Source organism: Bos mutus, chromosome 19 (genome assembly GCF_027580195.1).
Source record: "Bos mutus isolate GX-2022 chromosome 19, NWIPB_WYAK_1.1, whole genome shotgun sequence".
NCBI classification, from domain to species: domain Eukaryota; kingdom Metazoa; phylum Chordata; class Mammalia; order Artiodactyla; family Bovidae; genus Bos; species Bos mutus.
Genome location: NC_091635.1, coordinates 7,494,435 through 7,510,868, shown reverse-complemented (window position 1 = coordinate 7,510,868; position 16,434 = coordinate 7,494,435). Strand labels below are relative to the sequence as shown.

Here is a 16,434-nt window from a genome sequence, read left to right as displayed (position 1 = left end):
GCCTAGGATGCAGAGCCTCTCCTGTGTCCATCTCATGGGGGTTGCTCAGCAACAGTGTCCACCCACGGAGTGCCCCAGGGCCCAGCAGCTGCCTGGAGTGGGAGGCCTGGGACACAGGAGCTGGGCTGGATGGGTGTTTGTTCCACGCCCCTGGCTGGCATTGTCACTGCCCTGCCCTGAGGTGCCAGGTGGGTCTAAAGGGCGAGGCAGCCCTGGGGCCCTCCTTGAGAAGAGCCTCTGTGCCTGAGGTGGGAAGGGTGGGAATCGGCCACAGCCCACATCCAGGCCTGCACCCCCAGGACCCTGACCTGGAGGGAGGTCCTGGATGTGCTGAAGCCCAGCCTAGCCTGAAGCATCGATTTTCCTGTGCCTTCTTGACCAAGTCACCTCCCCAGCCTCTTCCTTCTGGCCAGCCCTGCCCAGCAGCCCCTGGGCCTGGCAAAACCCTCTGCAAGGGCATTTGAAGAGGACGTCCTCCCTGTGGGGGCAGGGCCATGGGGCCGTCCCCGCCTGGCACAGCCTGGTCCCGTCAGTCAGCTCGGTGGAATGTCACCTGTGGGGCAGAGCAGGTTGAGCAGTTGGCTGGCCCCAGGGGGAGATGCCTCTCCGGGTCCCCACCCTGTGCCCTGCCCACTCCCCACCCCAACTCCAGGTCTGCAGCCCATTCTGGGGAAGCTGCGGGTGAGGACCGGCCAGGTGAGCCTCCCTCAGTCACCTGGGGGGCTGCTGTTCCCCTGCCCTCACGCCCCTCGCTGGATGGTGCTGGACAATCCCTGGGCCCCCTGTGTGGGAGGCTGCGGCTGGGCAGTCTGCCTCTCCCTGCAGTCCGCCCAGGTTCCTCCCAGCATCCCAGCCAGCCCCAGGGAGGAAGGTGCAGGGGCCAGGGGCCAGGGAGCCAGGGGCCCCCACCCCGAGGTGGTGAAACCCTGACCTGACCCTCCCCCGGGCCTGCCCTTCCTTCCCCCTCCCCTGGAACCGGGTGGCAGCCCTGGGCTCTTTGCATAACCCTGCGGCTTCGCTATCTTCCCCCAGGCGAAGGGGAAGGGCTGGGCTGTACACCATGGCTATGCTCTTCTCCCGGCCCCAGAGGCGCCCTCCCCTCATGCGCCAGGCCATCAAGATAAGGCGCCGCGGGGTCAGAGATCTGCAGGATACCCGGCCCCCACGGGCTCAGGAGGTAGGAGGGACCTCAGTGGGCAGCCCAGCAGGCCTGGGTGGGGCTCTGCCGGCTCTGGGTACTGGGCCCCACCTCTTTCGGCTCTACTCCCCTCCCTGGCCCTACCCCAGCCCCGGGCAGAGCCTTTGGGTCAGCGGAACAGTTGTTCTCTGGGCTCCCCAGAGCCTCAGGCCCAGGGTCTGAGCCTCCCTGAGACCCCTCCCTCTGGTGGGCCCCCGCCCACGGCACCTGTCCCTACCCCTGCTGGCCGTCCTGAGCTCCTCCAGTTCCACGGGCTCCATTAGGCAACGAGGATCGCTGCTGTGAACTGGGCTTTGGGGGACCCCCTGAGCAGCCCCCAGGCCCGCTGGGCATGACCCCCAGTCTCCTACCTCGCTGCTGGGCCTCACTTCCGCCGCTGGGGTGCGGAGCGGAGCCGCCGATAAGCAGCCCTATTTCCTCTGGGGAAGGAAGGAAGGTTGGGGCCACGGGCCGTGCTGAGCTCACGCTGCCGAAGGGCAGCTGAGAACTGATGGACCCGAGCCATGGCAGGCCAGGGGACAAGGAAGGTGGCCCAGGGGCTGGACCCCCAGGAGGCCTGCCGCAGGAACAGGTGCGCAGCACCACTGGGCTGGACGCCGGATGCTGGGGCCCCTGAGCCCTCGGGCTGGGCCTGCCCTGGGGGGAGCCGTACGGGCATCCAAAACCCGGTCCTGGCCTCTGGGACACCCTGTCTTTTTGCCTCACTCTCCAGATCGAGCCTTCATCCCACCACTTGTCTCCTGAGGAGGTAAGAATCTCGGTGTTTCGGGGGTACAGAGGGGCACTAGGAAGTGGGCCAGCATCCTCCCAAACAGCCCCCTGCCCCCTGCCAAGGCTGGGTCTCAACCCTCTCCCTTCCCTGTGTGTGCAGACACCTGGTCCCCGCTTCGGGCGTGTGCCCTGGGTGCCAGGGTGGCTGGTGGCGCTCAGACCTTGTGGTGGTGGGTGGACGGGGGATCCTGCGGTGACCCTGCTGTGTCTCAGCGGGCCCTGCTCTACGAGGAAGCTCTCTACACTGTCCTGTACCGGCTGGGGCAGCCAGAGCCCAACCATGTGGGGGAGTCCTCCGAGCTGCTGCGGTACCTGCAGGAGGTAAGCCCAGCCCCTTCCTGCCCACCTCCCTGAAGCCTGGCCGCCCCCACCCTGTGCCCCCAGCTTCCCACTCCTGCCCCACCAGGCCTTTCGCATGGAGCCCGAGGAGCATCAGCAGATGTTAAAGAGCGTCCAGCAGCTCGAGGTAACCCGCCAGGGCCACCCTGGGCCAGCAGAGGGGCTGGGAGGGCCAGCTCCCTCGGGGACTCAGCCCCTACCTCCTGTCGCTCCAGAAACCAGTCTTTTGTCTGAAGGCAACGGTGAAACAAGCCAAGGGTATCCTGGGCAAGGATGTCAGCGGTGAGTAGGCAATGGGGACCCTGGGCCTTCTTCCTGGCTCCTTCCTCTCCCTGTCACAGCCTGTCCCAGAGTTACCATCCCCCAAACGTCCCCTGGGGCTCAGCTGGGGGCTGCTGGCCCCTGGCCCTTGGAGTCTGGGATGGGGAGGGGGTGATAAGGACTCTCCCTGGGAGCCTAGCCAACACCCTGACTGCTTCCTCCACCCCCTCCTCCCCAGGGTTCAGTGACCCCTACTGCCTGCTGGGCATCGAGCAGGGGATGACGGTGTCCGGGGGCAGCCCAGGGCTCCGGCGCCGGCAGAAGGCCGTGGTGAGGCACACCATCCCCGAGGAGCAGACCCACCGCACCCAGGTCATCACCCAGACACTCAGCCCCGTGTGGGACGAGACCTTCATCCTGTACGTGGCCCTGCCCCAACTCCTACCCGCTCTGGTTGTCAGGGGCTACTCGGGTGTGGGGTGGTGCCCCCCATCAGTGAGATCAGTGGGACTTCCTGGCTTGGGGGAGAGCGTGGCTTGACTGGAGGTGGAGGCTGCTCCCAAGGCAGGGAAGACAGACCAGAGGCCAGACAGGGCAGGGCAGTGGCATAAATGCCATGTGCTGGGGGAGGGGGGTCAGGCACGGCTGGGTTAATGGGGGTGCAGGAGGGGGCGATGCATTTGAGAAGGAGGAGGAGTTTGCAGGCAAGAGCTAAGACTTGAGGATGGGTAGCTTTGAGAACATGGGTAAACTCCGGGAGGTGGTGATGGACAGGGAGGCCTGGCGTGCTGCAGCCCATGGGGTCGCAGAGTTGGACACAACTGAGCGACTGAACTGAACTGAACTGACTTTGAGGATGGCAGACTTGGGCCTGGGGTCCAGTGGCCTGGTCAGGGGGCCTAGCCGTCCAAGCCCCTCAGCCATGCTCTTTTCTCACTACAGAGAGTTTGAAGACATAAGCAACGCCAGCTTTCATCTGGACATGTGGTGAGGGGCGGGCCCCGCCCAGGCCCCGCCCATTGGGGGTGGGGAAGAGAAGGGGCCGGGGGCTCCCAGGACACCCTGTCCCCTTCCCGCTGAAGCCTCTGCCCACACCAGGGACATGGACACCGTGGAGTCCGTCAGACAGAAGCTCGGGGAGCTCACAGACCTGCATGGGCTGCGAAGGTGAGTGCCGTGGGGTCCTCCCTGGGGAAGGAGTCGGGACTCCTTCTGCCTGCACACCCCCGCCACGTGCACCCCGGTGGCTGGGCTGCAGGTTCTGGCTGCGCCCAGGTGGCCAGAGGGAGGGAGCAGATCCCAGCCTGACCTGGCCAGGCTCTCGGCCCCTCTCCTTGGGACAGGATGTTTAAGGAGGCCCGGAAGGACAAAGGCCAGGATGACTTCCTGGGGAATGTGGTTCTCAGACTACAGGTGAGTGGAGTGGGGGTAATGAGGGGTCCAAGGGAGGGGTTCCAGGTCTGCACTGGGCGGAGCCTGGGGTCTGCCTCCCATCGCCTCCCTGGCCCCCAAGCATTAGCGGCTCCTGCGGCTCAAGGGCGTGGGCACCTCTTGCCTGCCTGGCCTGCCAGGATCTGCGCTGCCGGGAGGATCACTGGTACCCCCTGGAGCCCTGCACAGACACCTACCCAGACCGCGGTCAGTGTCACCTCCAGTTCCAGTTTATCCACAAGCGGGTAGGTGGCCCGGCTGGGTGGGGAGGAGGTGCTGTCCTGGGCGTGGGGTCCTCTGCTCACAGCCATGCCGGTCACCCCCCGCCCTGCCTGCAGAGAGCCACCAAGGCCAGCCGCTCCCAGCCCAGCTACACAGTACACCTCCACCTCCTGCAGCAGCTGGTGTCCCACGAGGTCACCCAGCACCAGGTACTGCCCTGCTAGGGCCGGGCGGGACCAGGGCCTGCCTGCCAGGTCCTGACTCCCCTCCGCCTGCCTCCTCAGGCCGGCAGCACCTCCTGGGACGGGTCATTGAGCTCCCAGGCGGCTACCATCCTCTTCCTCCATGCCACGCAGAAGGACCTGTCGGACTTCCACCGGTCCCTGGCGTGAGTGCCCAGCCCAGCCAGAGCGCCCAAGGGCTGTCTGCACTGCGCCCCCCGCTCCCTCCCTGCTTGCCCTCCTTCAGGCTGGCAGCCCCAAGTCTAACCCTCCAGAGATTTCTGTTTGGGGCCCGAACTGTGTATTTTCAGTTTTGAGTCAGTTGGCAACTGACTCAGCTTTATTTGTTTTTTGCTACCCTGGGTCCTTATCTCTGTGTGCGGGCTTTTCTCTAGTTGCGGCGAGCAGGGCAAATACTCTTCAGTTGTCATGTGCGAGCTTCTCACTGCAGTGGCTCCTCTTGTTGCGGAGCAGGGCTCTAGGGCGTACGGGCTTCAGTAGTTGTGGCAACATGGGCTTAGTTGCATGGGGCATCTTCCCCGACCAGGGATCAAACCTGTGTCCCCTGCATCGGCAGGTGGGTTCTTAACCGCTGGACCACTAGGGAAGCGCAGTCGCCAACTTCTAAAATCTGGAGATTTCCCGTGCAGATTCACATCTCCAGCTTCCCATGAAAGATTCATGCCGAAGCTGCGGGACTGTCGCCTTGCTGGGCGGCAGGGGGTCAGGGCAGGGAAGCCTAGCTTCCCCTGTCCATCATTCATCATGGCTGCCTTCTGGACACTTCATTCCTGACATCACCTGAGTCCTTCTGGGCAGTTGAGTCTGCAACCCCAGCCGCAGGGCCCCAGCAGGAGTGCTGGCAGCCGCTGCGTCCCTGGATGGCGGAGGCCTGTTCTGTGCTGCTGTGCTGCCCCAGCCTCCTTCACCCTCCCACTTGTTGCCACTCGGCCCCCTCTGTGAAGTCTCCCCTCAGCTCTCTAAAGGGATGCTCTGGCTGACTTGGACTTGGACTTGAAGGCTCAAGTCTCCAAATCTGATTTTTCGAAAGAAGCAAGAAGTCCTGAATTTTAAAATCACAAATATTCTAATTTAAGAGACGGGGCAATTCATTTACATGTTTTGAAAAACTCTCATGGGAACAAAGGGCTTCCCTGGTGGCTCAGATGATAGAGTATCCCCCAGCAATTCAGGTTCGATCCCTGGGTTGGGAAGATCCCTGGGCAAAGGGAATGGCTATCCACTCCAGTATTCTGGCCTGGAGAATTCCATGGACTGTATAGTCCGTGGGGTCGCAAAGAGTCGGACATGACTGAGCATTTTCACTATGGTAACAAAAGCAATCCCATGGGTTACTTTCAGTCACTGGTTTTCAGCCTCTAAAGGCTGATGAGAAACCCTGGGAGGTTTTGGGGTGGAGCAGGGCTGGGGAGGCTTGGGCACTGTTCATCCCTGACCCCCTCCCCCAGGCCAGGCAAGCCGTGGGATAGGAGGTCCCCCAGCTGGCTGAGGGCTTCCTGTCCGCCACAGGCAGTGGCTGGCCTACAGCCGTCTCTACCAGAGCTTGGAGTTCCCTAGCAGCTGCCTCCTGTTCCCCATCACCAGCATCGAGTACCAGTGGATCCAGGGCCGGCTCAAGGCCGAGCAGGTGGGCTGTGGGGAGCTGTGGGGGGAGGTGTTGGGCGGGCAGGGCTCAAGGAATGGCTTCGGCCCCCTAAAGCAGCCCCTGCCTCACGGAACCTTACGGGCCTTGCAGCTGGAGGAGCTGGCCACCTCGTTCAGCTCCCTGCTGGCCTATGGCCTCTCCCTCATCCGGAGGTTCCGGTCTGTCTTCCCCCTCTCGGTGCCTGACTCCCCAGCCCGGCTGCAGTCCCTCCTCAGGTCGGTGGTGACCCCTGCCCCCATCCGGGGGCACCTCTGGGCGGGGTGGCAGTCTCCTGGAGGAATGAGGGGGTCGTAGGGCAGCGGCATCTTGGACACGGCTCCCCATCCCCACAGGGTCCTGGTACAGATGTGCAAGATGAAGGCCTTTGGGGAACTGTGCCCAAACAGCGCCCCCCTGCCCAGCCTGGTGACCGAGGCGCTGCGGGTACGGCGCCTGCCCTGGGGGTGGGGAGGGCGCGTGCCTGGGCCTGGCACCCCTCCCTGCTCACGGCCTCTCTGCCCCCAGGCTGGCACCGTGGGATGGTTCCACCTGAAGCAGCAGCACCATCAGCCCATGGTGCAGGTGAGGGGCTCATCCCAGGTGGTAGGTGGTGGGACCGGATGCCCACCGCTTGAAGCCCTGCCTGGCTCATTTCTGTCCCTGCCAGGGGCTGCTGGAGATGGGCAAGGCCTTACTGAGCCTGGTACAGGACATCATTGGCGACCTGCACCAGTGCCAGCGCACGTGGAACAAGATCTTCCATAAGTGAGCGGGCGGCGGGGCGGGGGCAGTGCATGGGGGCTCGCACGGGGTCCAGAGGGACCCGGCTGTGTGCCGCCAGGTCACGCCTGCTGCCTTTCCTCCAGCGTGCTCAAGATCGACCTCTTCTCCATGGCTTTCTTGGAGTTGCAGTGGCTGGTGAGGCTCCCCGTGTCCCGCGGCCGCGCCTCTCGCGCCTGCCTCTGGAGCTCCGCCCACCACGCCTTCCCTCCGCAGGTGGCCAAGCGGGTGCAAGACCACATCGCGGCGGTGGGCGGCTCGGTGACCCCGGAGGTAGGCGAGAGCCTGTTCCAGCTCTACGTCAGCCTCAAGGAGCTCTACCAGCTGGGCCCGCTCCCCTCGGAGAGGTGGGTAGTCGACTGGCTGCTGGGCAAGGAGGGCTTGCAGCTCCCCAGGCTGACCCCCGCTCTCCCCAGGGATGGCGTCCTGGCCCTGGAAGGCTTCCACCGCTGGTTCCGGCCGGCCATCCCGTCCTGGCTGCAGAAAACCTATAGTGTAGCCCTGGCGCGCGTGCAGCGCGCGGTACAGATGGACCAGGTAAGGGTGGGGCCTGCTAGGGGCGGAGTCCCAGATTTGGGGGTGTGGCCTTGCAGCAGGTGCGGAAGCGGGTAACCAGCTTTGAGTGGTGATTTTGAGGCCAGTTGCAGGTGTGAAACGCTGTCTCCTGTAATACTCCGGGGTAAACCGTGGCTTCCCATAAAGGCTCATCCTGGCAGCTTGCAGGCTCTGAGCGGAGCCCTGCTTGTGCGCTTTGCAGCCTCCTGCCCAGCTCAGAGCTTGCTGGCTGTATGAACTCTGGATGCTTGCAGAGGCAAGCAGGGAGGAGGGGGCATGGATCTGGCAAGCCTTGAACTCTCCTTTCTACACACTCCCCCATCTCCTAGCTGGTGCCCCTGGGGGAGCTGACCAAGCATAGCACGTCCGCTGTGGATCTGTCCACCTGCTTCGCCCAGATCAGCCACACCGCCCAGCAGCTGGACTGGCCTGACCCGGAGGAGGCCTTCATGATCACTGTCAAGTTTGTGGAGGTGCAGCCTCATTCCCACTCCACCATTTCTCCCAAGTTCTCACCCAAATTCTCATCTGGTTCCCTGAGCAGGGATCGGACCTGAGCCCCTGAGTTGGGAGAACAGAGTCTTAGCCACTGGTTTCTTTATTTTAGTTGCTCAGTCGTGTCCAACTCTTTGTGACCCCATGGACTGTAGTCCACCAGGCTCCTCTGTTCCTGGGATTTCCTAGGCAAGAATACTGGAGTGGGATTGAAGTACTAGGAGGAAAAAAAAAAATATTAGAGTGGATTGCCATTTTCTTCTCCAGGGGAAGGGCTTGCCTGATAGATAGCTCAGCTGGTAAAGAATTTGCCCGCAATGTGGGAGACCTGGGTTGGATCCCTGGGTTGGGAAGATCCCTTGGAGAAGGGATAGTATCCCCACTCTAGTATTCTGGCCTGGAGAATTCCATGGACTGTATAGTCCACGGGGTTGCAAAGAGTCGGATATGACTGAGTGACTTTCACTTCACTTTTCTCCAAGGGAATCGTCCCAACCCAGGGATCAAACCTATGTCTCCTGCATTGGCAGATGGCTGCTTTACCATTGAGCTACCTGGGAAGTCCCAGTTCTCACCCTAGCAGCATCCAGAACACTTCACCTTAAATCGCCCAGGACACTGAGGTTCCTGTGCCTTCCCTACCTCCCTCTCCTGGCACCCTCCCCCACCAAACTGATCATCCCCTCCTCACTCCAGGATACCTGTCGGCTGGCCCTGGTGTACTGCAGCCTTATAAAGGCCCGTGCCCAGGAGCTGTCTGCAGGCCAGAAGGACCAAGGCCAGGCGGCTAACATGGTAAGGGCCGGAGCTGGGGGCTGGACTGGGCTGGGGGCAGAGCCGTCCAATGCTGACACTATTCAGTAAAGCCTGTCTCCTTGTGCCCCTGCCTGCCTGCAGCTGTGCGTGGTGGTGAATGACATGGAGCAGCTGAGGCTGGTGATCGGCAAGCTGCCCACCCAGCTGGCATGGGAAGCGCTGGAGCAGCGGGTGGGGCCTGTGCTGGAGCAGGAGCAGCTGCAGAACACACTGCATGCCCAGCTGCAGGGCGCCCTGGCTGGGCTGGGCCATGAGATCCGCACAGGCGTCCGCACCTTGGCCGAGCAGGTAATTTGCTGGACCCACAGTGACCCCGCCCCACCCAACCTCAGCCTAAAGTCCTCTTCCAGCAGGACTGGGTTCAGTGCCCTGCCCCCTCCTCTTCCTGAACCTAAACGCAGGCCCCAATCAACCTCTCCCGACCACCCCCCCCCGCTCCCCGCCGCCCCGACTCATGCCCCTGGCCTCCCTCTTTCCATTTTGTGTCTCTAGCTGGAGGCGGGCATTGCCAAGCACATCCAGAAACTCGTGGGCATCAGGGAGTCCGTCCTGCCTGAAGACGTGAGTGGCCTGCCCTGCTCACTGACCTTTGCCAGCAGCGTGGGTCAGGGATTGCTGAGGGGCTTAGGGTGGGCAGGGGGCTGAAGGCTGTGAGGTGTCAGAGTTAAGCTCCCCAGACGTGGGCAAGGAATGTTCCCTCCTGGCTTCGGTTTCCTCCTTGGATGCTAAGCGGGTGGGGCTGGGTCATCCCACAGGCTCTCCTAGCACTGACAGTGTCGGGGGTGCAGTGGAGAAGGGCTTAGACTTTGCAGCCAGATAGCCCTGCATCCTTCTCAACTGCCTAGTCACATGACTGTCCTGGTTACTCAGGCCAGTTGACCTGAGGGTCCACATCTGCAATCAGGGATAGTAATGTACACCTGTGACTGTTTGGGAGCCTAGTGAAAGTTGCTGAGTCCTGTCTGACTCTTTGTGACACCGTGGATTATACAGTCCATGGAATTCTCCAGGCCAGAATACTGGAGTGGGTAACCTTTTGCTTCTCCCGGGGATCTTCCCGACCCAGGAATAGAACCAAGGTCTCCTGAATTGCAGGCGGATTCTTTACTAACTGAGCTATCAGGGTTTGGGAGAAAGTTACTTATTAATTCATCAACTATTTAAGCACCCACTTTGTCCCAGGTATTGATTTAGACACTGGGGATATATATCAGTGGACACCATGATAAGAATCCCTGCCTTCCTAGAGTTTTCATTCTAGTAAGGGAGGTTAAAAAAGAGCTAAGTATAAACTTCACTGTAGCCATGATTGGAACTATACATACGTGTGTGTATAAATGTATATATGTCTACGCATGCATACATGCTAAGTCGCTTCAGTCATGTCTGACTCTGTGCGACCCCATGGACTGTAGCCTACCAAGCTCCTCTGTCCATGGGATTCTCCAGGCAAGAGTACTGGAGTGGGTTGCCGTGCCCGTGTCCAGGGGATCTTCCCGACCCAGGGATCAAACCCTCATCTGTTACGTCTAACCTGCATTGGCAGGCAGGTTCTTTACCACTAGCACCGCCTGGGAAGCTCACACATATTAGATAATGATAAACTCTCTAGAGAAAAAACACACAAGGGAGTGGAAAGGATCAAAGGATTGCTTTTTTTTTTTTTGGCTGCACCATGTGGCTTGTGGGATCTTAGTTCCCTGACCAGTATGGAAACCAAACCCCTGCGGTAGAAGTGTGAAGTCTGAACCACTGGACCACCAGGGAAGCCCCTGAGGACTGTAGTTTTAGATAGTGGCCAGAGAAGGCCTTACTCAGAGGGTAACAGCTGAGTCAAGACCTCAAGGAAGCAAGAGAAGGAGCCACGAGGATTTCTGTGGGAGGAAATCGCACAGACAAAGGCAGGACCAGGCCTGGCAGGTTCAAGGGCTATAGAGGAGGCCAGCGTAGCTGGAGCCCACTGGGGCTGGGGTCGGCTCTGCAGACATTTCACCGATGGGCAGGAAAGCTCTTGGCCCTGTTTTCTTTCTGGTCAGGGGCGAGGGGACGGGGGTGGGACCCAAATGGGCCAGAGCCAGACATACTGCTACCCCTGCCCAGGCCATTCTGCCCCTGATGAAGTTCCTGGAGGTGAAGCTCTGCTACATGAACACCAACTTGGTGCAGGAGAACTTCAGCAGGTCTGTAGCAGCCGCCTGCCCCACCGTGTCCCACCGCTTCCTCCTCTCCTCCCTCCTGCCCCTCCTTCCCGGCCTCAGCATACCTCCTCGAGGGAGAATGCAACTGGGTTCTTAAAATGCTCGCTGCCCGGGTCAGGGCGCTCAGGACTGCATAAGCCCGTCCACTTCACCTCCGGCTGAGCTGAAACCTGCCTGTGACCCTCCCTTGGCCCTGGGCTGCATCTTCCGGGGGCTGCATCTGCCCTCCCTAATATTCCTGGAAGCTGGTGTTCCTCTCCCATGTTCCAGGAGAGCTTCCCGTTAGTGTCTCTCGGAGCGGGGCCCCGCACACAGGCAGCAGGGTGTAGAGGTCAAGGCCATGGGCTCTGGATGACCTGGGTCCAGATTCCAGCTTCACTGCTGCTTGGTGGACGGCCTTGAGCAGATCACTCAAGTTCTCGTGCAGTTGATCATCGTTCTGGCCTCTGTGGAGGACTAAATGAGTCACGGGAGGAGCTGAGAGCAGAGCTTGCAACAAAGGAAGTGGTCGGTGACTGAGCCACCGTGATGGTGACGGTGATGCCGACTGGTCCCCAACATGGGGCCGCTGGTCCCTGGAGGCCTGCTCCTCTCCCGCTGGGGCAGCACAGCTTTGGGAGCCCATCTGAGGGCTCCTTAGTTGCTGTGTGTGGGATCTTAGTTCCCTGGGATTAAACCCAGACTCCCTGCATTGGGAGCACAGAGTCTTAATCACTGGACCACCTAGACCTCCCCCATTCTTAAGCACACATTTTTTGTGTGTGTTTCTCTGCCTGACTCTACTTTGACAAGTGAAATTTCCGTTATTTCAGGTCATTATTAGGATGGACTGTGGCTTGGTTTGCTTTTTTTTTTCCTCCCTGCAAGTAGTACCTGCTGATCCATAAGATCCTATTCATTTTGGCCACTAGCATCTTCACTCAAGATTCTGTCATTGGGGGACCACCCCTCCCCCCCTTGTTTATTGGGTTTGAAAATCCCACGAGGATTCTTCACTAGCTTGTAGACAGGACTGGGCCTGACTGCCCCCTTATCCCCTCTTCCCTCAGGAGACCAGCCCTCCCTCCCTCCCCTGCCTGTGCCCCAGGTCCCAGTCCCACCAGGTGGAGGGTGGGGGCGGGGCAGACCTGGGCACAGGCCCGGGGGCCCTGAGGCCTCCCCTTTCTCAAGAGCATCTCGGCTTCCTTCTCTGTCCTCCCGTCCTGTGTCCTGCGTCCCTCTGCACGTCCCCCCAGCCTCCTGAGTCTGCTCTGGACACACACGCTCACGGTGCTGGCGGAGGTGGCTGCCTCCCAGCGGAGCTGCCCCCTGGCCTGTAGCAGGCTGAAGTTTGCACTACAGGTAACGCCAGTGACAAGAGTGATGACCCTGCTGGGTCGAGTGCCTGGGGGGCTCATCTCGCACCTCTTGCCCCCTCTAGAACCTGGAGATCTGCTTCTACGCAGAGGGATGTGGCCTGCCGCCCGAGGCCCTGCACACCGCCACTTTTCAGGTAGGCCCTTTGGGTGAGCTGGCGGCATTGGGGAGCCTGCCTTCCTGTGCTCGCCTGTGTCCAGGGCCTGCTGCATAATTTACAGGGCTCAGCACAAAATGAAAATATGGGTCCTTTCTTAAAAAAAAAAAAGAAAAAATTTTGAAAAATTTAAGACAGCAACAGCAGGAGCTTAAACCGAGTGTGAGGTTCTTCTAAAGCCGGTTGGGGCAGGGCGGCTGAGACACACCTGCGGAGCCCGCTGCGTCGGTGCCTCTGGCTGTCGCAGGGACAACCCTGGCTTGTGGTCCCAGGGCACCCGGTGCTTTCCACATCACTCTGTGGGCTTCCCCATCGGCCGTGACCTTCTGAAGGGCAGCCCTGGGCTGCGGTTGGGGGTGACGGTTCAGGGTGTGTCCCCTCCTCAGGCTCTGCAGAGGGACCTGGAGCTGCAGGCGGCCTCCAGTCGGGAGCTCATCCACAAGTACTTCTGCAGCCGCCTCCAGCAGCAGGTGAGGCCCGCGCTCCGCCGCGGTCACCGCGCGCCTGGAGCCCCGCCCCGCCCCCTCGGCCCCCGCTGACCCCGCCCCTGCGCCCCGCCCCCAGGCTGCAACCACCTCCGAGGAGCTCGGGGCCGTCACCGTCAAGGCCTCCTACCGCCCCTCCGAGCAGAAGCTGCGTGTGGAGCTGCTCAGCGCCTCCAACCTGCTGCCCCTGGACTCCAATGGTGAGTGGAGGCTGCCCCGGCCGCTCTCCGTGTCTGCTCTCGGGTCCCCCAGAGTTCCTGGGCGCTCGGTGCGTTTCCCCTGGCCCACCACGAAGGGGGAGTGCTAGCGGGCAGGGCACTGCTGCTGGGGGGCAGACTGCACTCAGGGCTTGGGGTATCATCCTTGGCCAACGTCTCCTCCCGGGCCACTTGCCAGGCTCCAGCGACCCTTTTGTCCAGCTGACCTTGGAACCCAGGCATGAGTTCCCTGAGCTGGCCCCCCGGGAGACCCAAAAGCACAAGAAGGACCTTCACCCACTGTTTGATGAGACCTTTGAATTGTGAGTGGTCCTTACACTGGCTGCATTCCCCAACCCGACCGCCTCAGGCCTGCTCCTCCCAGTTGGGGCCCAGGGGCTCCCCTCAGATGACCCGGTGTGAGTCCCAGGGAGGGGGCAGTGGGGACAAGTGTTTGCTGGCACATGCCACAAGCCTGCACCCCTGGAGGTGGAGTTAGGGGGCACTGTTGGGGAGACTCCTCTCACATGTTGGACTGAGAGGCTTGCTTTCAGGGAAGGGGCATGTCTCCAAGGTCCTCTGTTCCACAAGACGGGGGGCCTGGGTACACAGGGGCCCCTGGTTGAAAGCATCAGCCCACAGTAGAGCAGACATGACAGCATGTGCGCCGAGATACGCCAGGCTGAGAGCTGACGTCGTGATCCTAATCTCCACCCGTCTGGGTGAGCCCGTGTGCAGGGGTAGGTGGCCATGGCACTACGCGGGGCGGGCAGTTGAGCTGACTCTGTCCCCCGCCCAGCCTGGTGCCTGCTGAGCCGTGCCAGAAGGACGGGGCGTGCCTCCTGCTCTCAGTGCTGGACCACGACACCCTGGGGACCGATGACCTGGAGGGGGAGGCCTTCCTGCCGCTGTGCTCCGTGCCTGGCCTGACAGGGATGGAGGAGCCTGGCGAAGTGCCTCAGACCCGCCTGCCCCTCACCTACCCTGCGCCCAACGGTAGGCCTGAGCCCTTGGGCAGGGCAGAGGCTGTGAGTGTGGGTCCTGGCCCAGCACGGGGATGCAGGGGAGGGGCTGCCAGGCTCTGGAGCCCCTAGAGAGGCGGCGACGGGATCAGGAACACCTCCCTGGAGGCGGAAGCCTGTGGAGCTGGAGTGGTGATCAAGGACCCGTGGTCTAAGCTGGGCTGGGTGTGCACGCCTCTCCCTGGTGGGATAAGGTCACTGCATTTTGCTTGGGGAGAGGGGCCATCTCTCTGCCCAGGGGGATGTTTCTGCAGAGCAGCCCTCGAACTCGATGAGAGGAGTAGGAATTGTGTCTGAGCACTTGTGATGGGCCTGGACACATTAACCCTCATACCACTCCCTTACGACCACCCAGCGAGGCAGCTAGCTGTTGCTGTTCTCCTGTTCTGATGAGCAAACCGAGGCACACATTGGTTAACTGGCCCAAAGTTTTCGTATGAAAACGTCACAGTTGCCACCTGAGGCACATCAGCCTCTTGTGCTGCAGCTGGGCTGAGAGTTCAGGCCAGCGCCACTGCCAGGCTGTCCTGTGAGCGTGGCTGGGTGGGCCAGTCCCTAGGCTCGGGAGGACGGGGCGGGACCGCAGCCCCGGCCACTTGCCAGGCGTTCCCAAGTCTGACCCCCAAATACCTCTCTTTGCAGGGGATCCGATCCTGCAGCTGCTGGAGAGCCGGAAGGGTGACCGCGAGGCCCAGGCGTTTGTGCGGCTGCGGCGGCAGCGGGCCAAGAAGGCCTCCCAGCACGGCCCGCGGCCGGGACGGTAGCGGTGGAGGCTCGGTCCCTGGGGGGGCGGTCTGGGTTCTCCCACCACAGGGCAGCCCTCCCGCCTGGCCTAACACCCCAAAAGGGCCCTTCGGGTCTGGGGAGCCCCAGCGTGTGGGGGCTCCTGCTGCCAGAGCCAGGCGCCCACAGTGATGGGAGCCCGGTTCACAGTATTTATACTCCTTCCCTCCTCCCTTCAGTCCTGGCCTCAGCATTCCCTGCAAGCCCCGTCCAAGGGGTGGGGGGACAGCAGTCTGCTTCCCTTACCCCTGCCCCCCTCTTGGGGAGAAGTTACTCTGGCAGAGCAGGGTCTCAGCCCCCATGTCCTGTTCTAGCCGCTGGGGTGGGGGCCAGGCTCCTGGGGCCTGTTGTTCAGTACCTGTGATGGAGGGAACCTGGGTCCTCTCCTGAGGGGCTTTCCGGCACCCAGGCTGAGAAGCCGGGAGCCAGGGACCTTCTCACTCAGAAGGGTGAGAACTGGCAGGCCATGGGGACGGTTTGGCGTTGTCTGCTGAGGACCCCTCCTCCTTGGGACAGTGCCTACCACCTAGAAACTGTTTTAGCAAAAATAAACAATCTGCTGTCCTCTCACCAAACATGAAGTGTTGGCCTGCAGTGGGGCCCAGGTTACAGTCAGGCCACGCAAACTCCCTCCTCAGCCCTCAGGAGACCTTGAGCTGCCCCAATCCTGGACCCCGGCCCACCCCTCACTCCCCTGTGTTACAGAGCTGCGAGGCAGGCGTGGAGGTACTGATGCCGGGGCAGGGACTGGGGCAACTAGGATCACTGGTATTTTGGCTGAAGGCTTCAAAGAAACCACCCACCAGACATACCAGGCTCTGTGGTCGGTGCCAGCACAGGAACCTGGCACTCTCGTGAGAGCACCTGGAGTAGGGGGCCTCCCCCGGCGTAGGCTGAGCCCGAGGCGCCGCTCTAGACGGCAGGGCTTAGTGGAATGGCACCCCAGAGCTGCCTAGGGGAGTGGCCCACAGGCTGGGAGTCAGCGCCTGGGGCTCACTGTCATTCCCTTGACTGTGGTTGAGTCACTTAACCTCTCGGGAGTCTGCACAGGGGTGATCAGATAAGGTCATCTCCAAGGATCCGGGCAGCTCTGTTCCCCTGAGGCAGGGGGAGGGAGGTAGCCCAAAGGCTCCCTCGAGGGGCAGGCCCACCCTTCTTTTGATGCTTTTATGAGCAGGCACTGTCTGTTCCTGAGAAACTCCTCCGAGCCTTGTCTTTTGGAAGACAGGTACGCCAGTTGCCACTGACGACAGAGCTCTGAAGAGTCCTCTGGCCTGGGCGGTCTCCCGGTCCAGGATTAAAGGCCCCAGCAGGCCTGCGGCAGAGAACACACAGTCTAGGAGCCTGGAGCAGCCCTTGGGCCTGGGTGGGACAGCCAGGCTAGGTGCCAGTCCAGCGATAGTAGGGAGGCCCTCATTTAGGGCCCCGCTCTCCCGCACCCCCATGTAAACAAGCTGCCATCACAAGTTCATATTTTATTTCCAATATGTTTGGAGCTTTGA

The 16,434-nt window shown here is 61.5% G+C and overlaps 1 protein-coding gene across 4 annotated transcripts; it reads left to right on the top strand.

Annotated features, from left to right (window-relative positions):
* The first annotated feature begins 5 nt into the window (after nucleotides 1-5).
* UNC13D (unc-13 homolog D) lies at nucleotides 6-16,434 on the top strand. 4 transcript variants are annotated; one of them, XM_070389088.1, is made up of 34 exons: nucleotides 6-188; nucleotides 300-696; nucleotides 1,033-1,177; nucleotides 1,911-1,946; nucleotides 2,183-2,290; nucleotides 2,376-2,435; nucleotides 2,524-2,590; nucleotides 2,808-2,988; nucleotides 3,512-3,556; nucleotides 3,668-3,736; nucleotides 3,913-3,982; nucleotides 4,141-4,245; nucleotides 4,339-4,431; nucleotides 4,507-4,610; nucleotides 5,974-6,091; nucleotides 6,200-6,324; nucleotides 6,442-6,532; nucleotides 6,614-6,670; nucleotides 6,756-6,853; nucleotides 6,955-7,006; nucleotides 7,085-7,215; nucleotides 7,285-7,405; nucleotides 7,753-7,896; nucleotides 8,615-8,713; nucleotides 8,816-9,022; nucleotides 9,227-9,295; nucleotides 10,835-10,914; nucleotides 12,168-12,273; nucleotides 12,353-12,424; nucleotides 12,832-12,915; nucleotides 13,010-13,130; nucleotides 13,327-13,450; nucleotides 13,927-14,123; nucleotides 14,792-16,434. In XM_070389088.1, the coding sequence occupies exons 3-34, from the start codon at nucleotides 1,061-1,063 to the stop codon at nucleotides 14,911-14,913; spliced, it is 3,273 nt and encodes a 1,090-aa protein (XP_070245189.1). In that variant the 5' UTR covers nucleotides 6-188; nucleotides 300-696; nucleotides 1,033-1,060; the 3' UTR covers nucleotides 14,914-16,434. The 4 variants fall into 4 exon arrangements, with proteins under 4 accessions (XP_070245189.1, XP_005908019.2, XP_070245191.1 ...); XM_005907957.3 differs by having other exon boundaries at nucleotides 6-696; XM_070389090.1 differs by lacking the exons at nucleotides 6-188; nucleotides 300-696 and having other exon boundaries at nucleotides 1,085-1,177; nucleotides 2,070-2,290.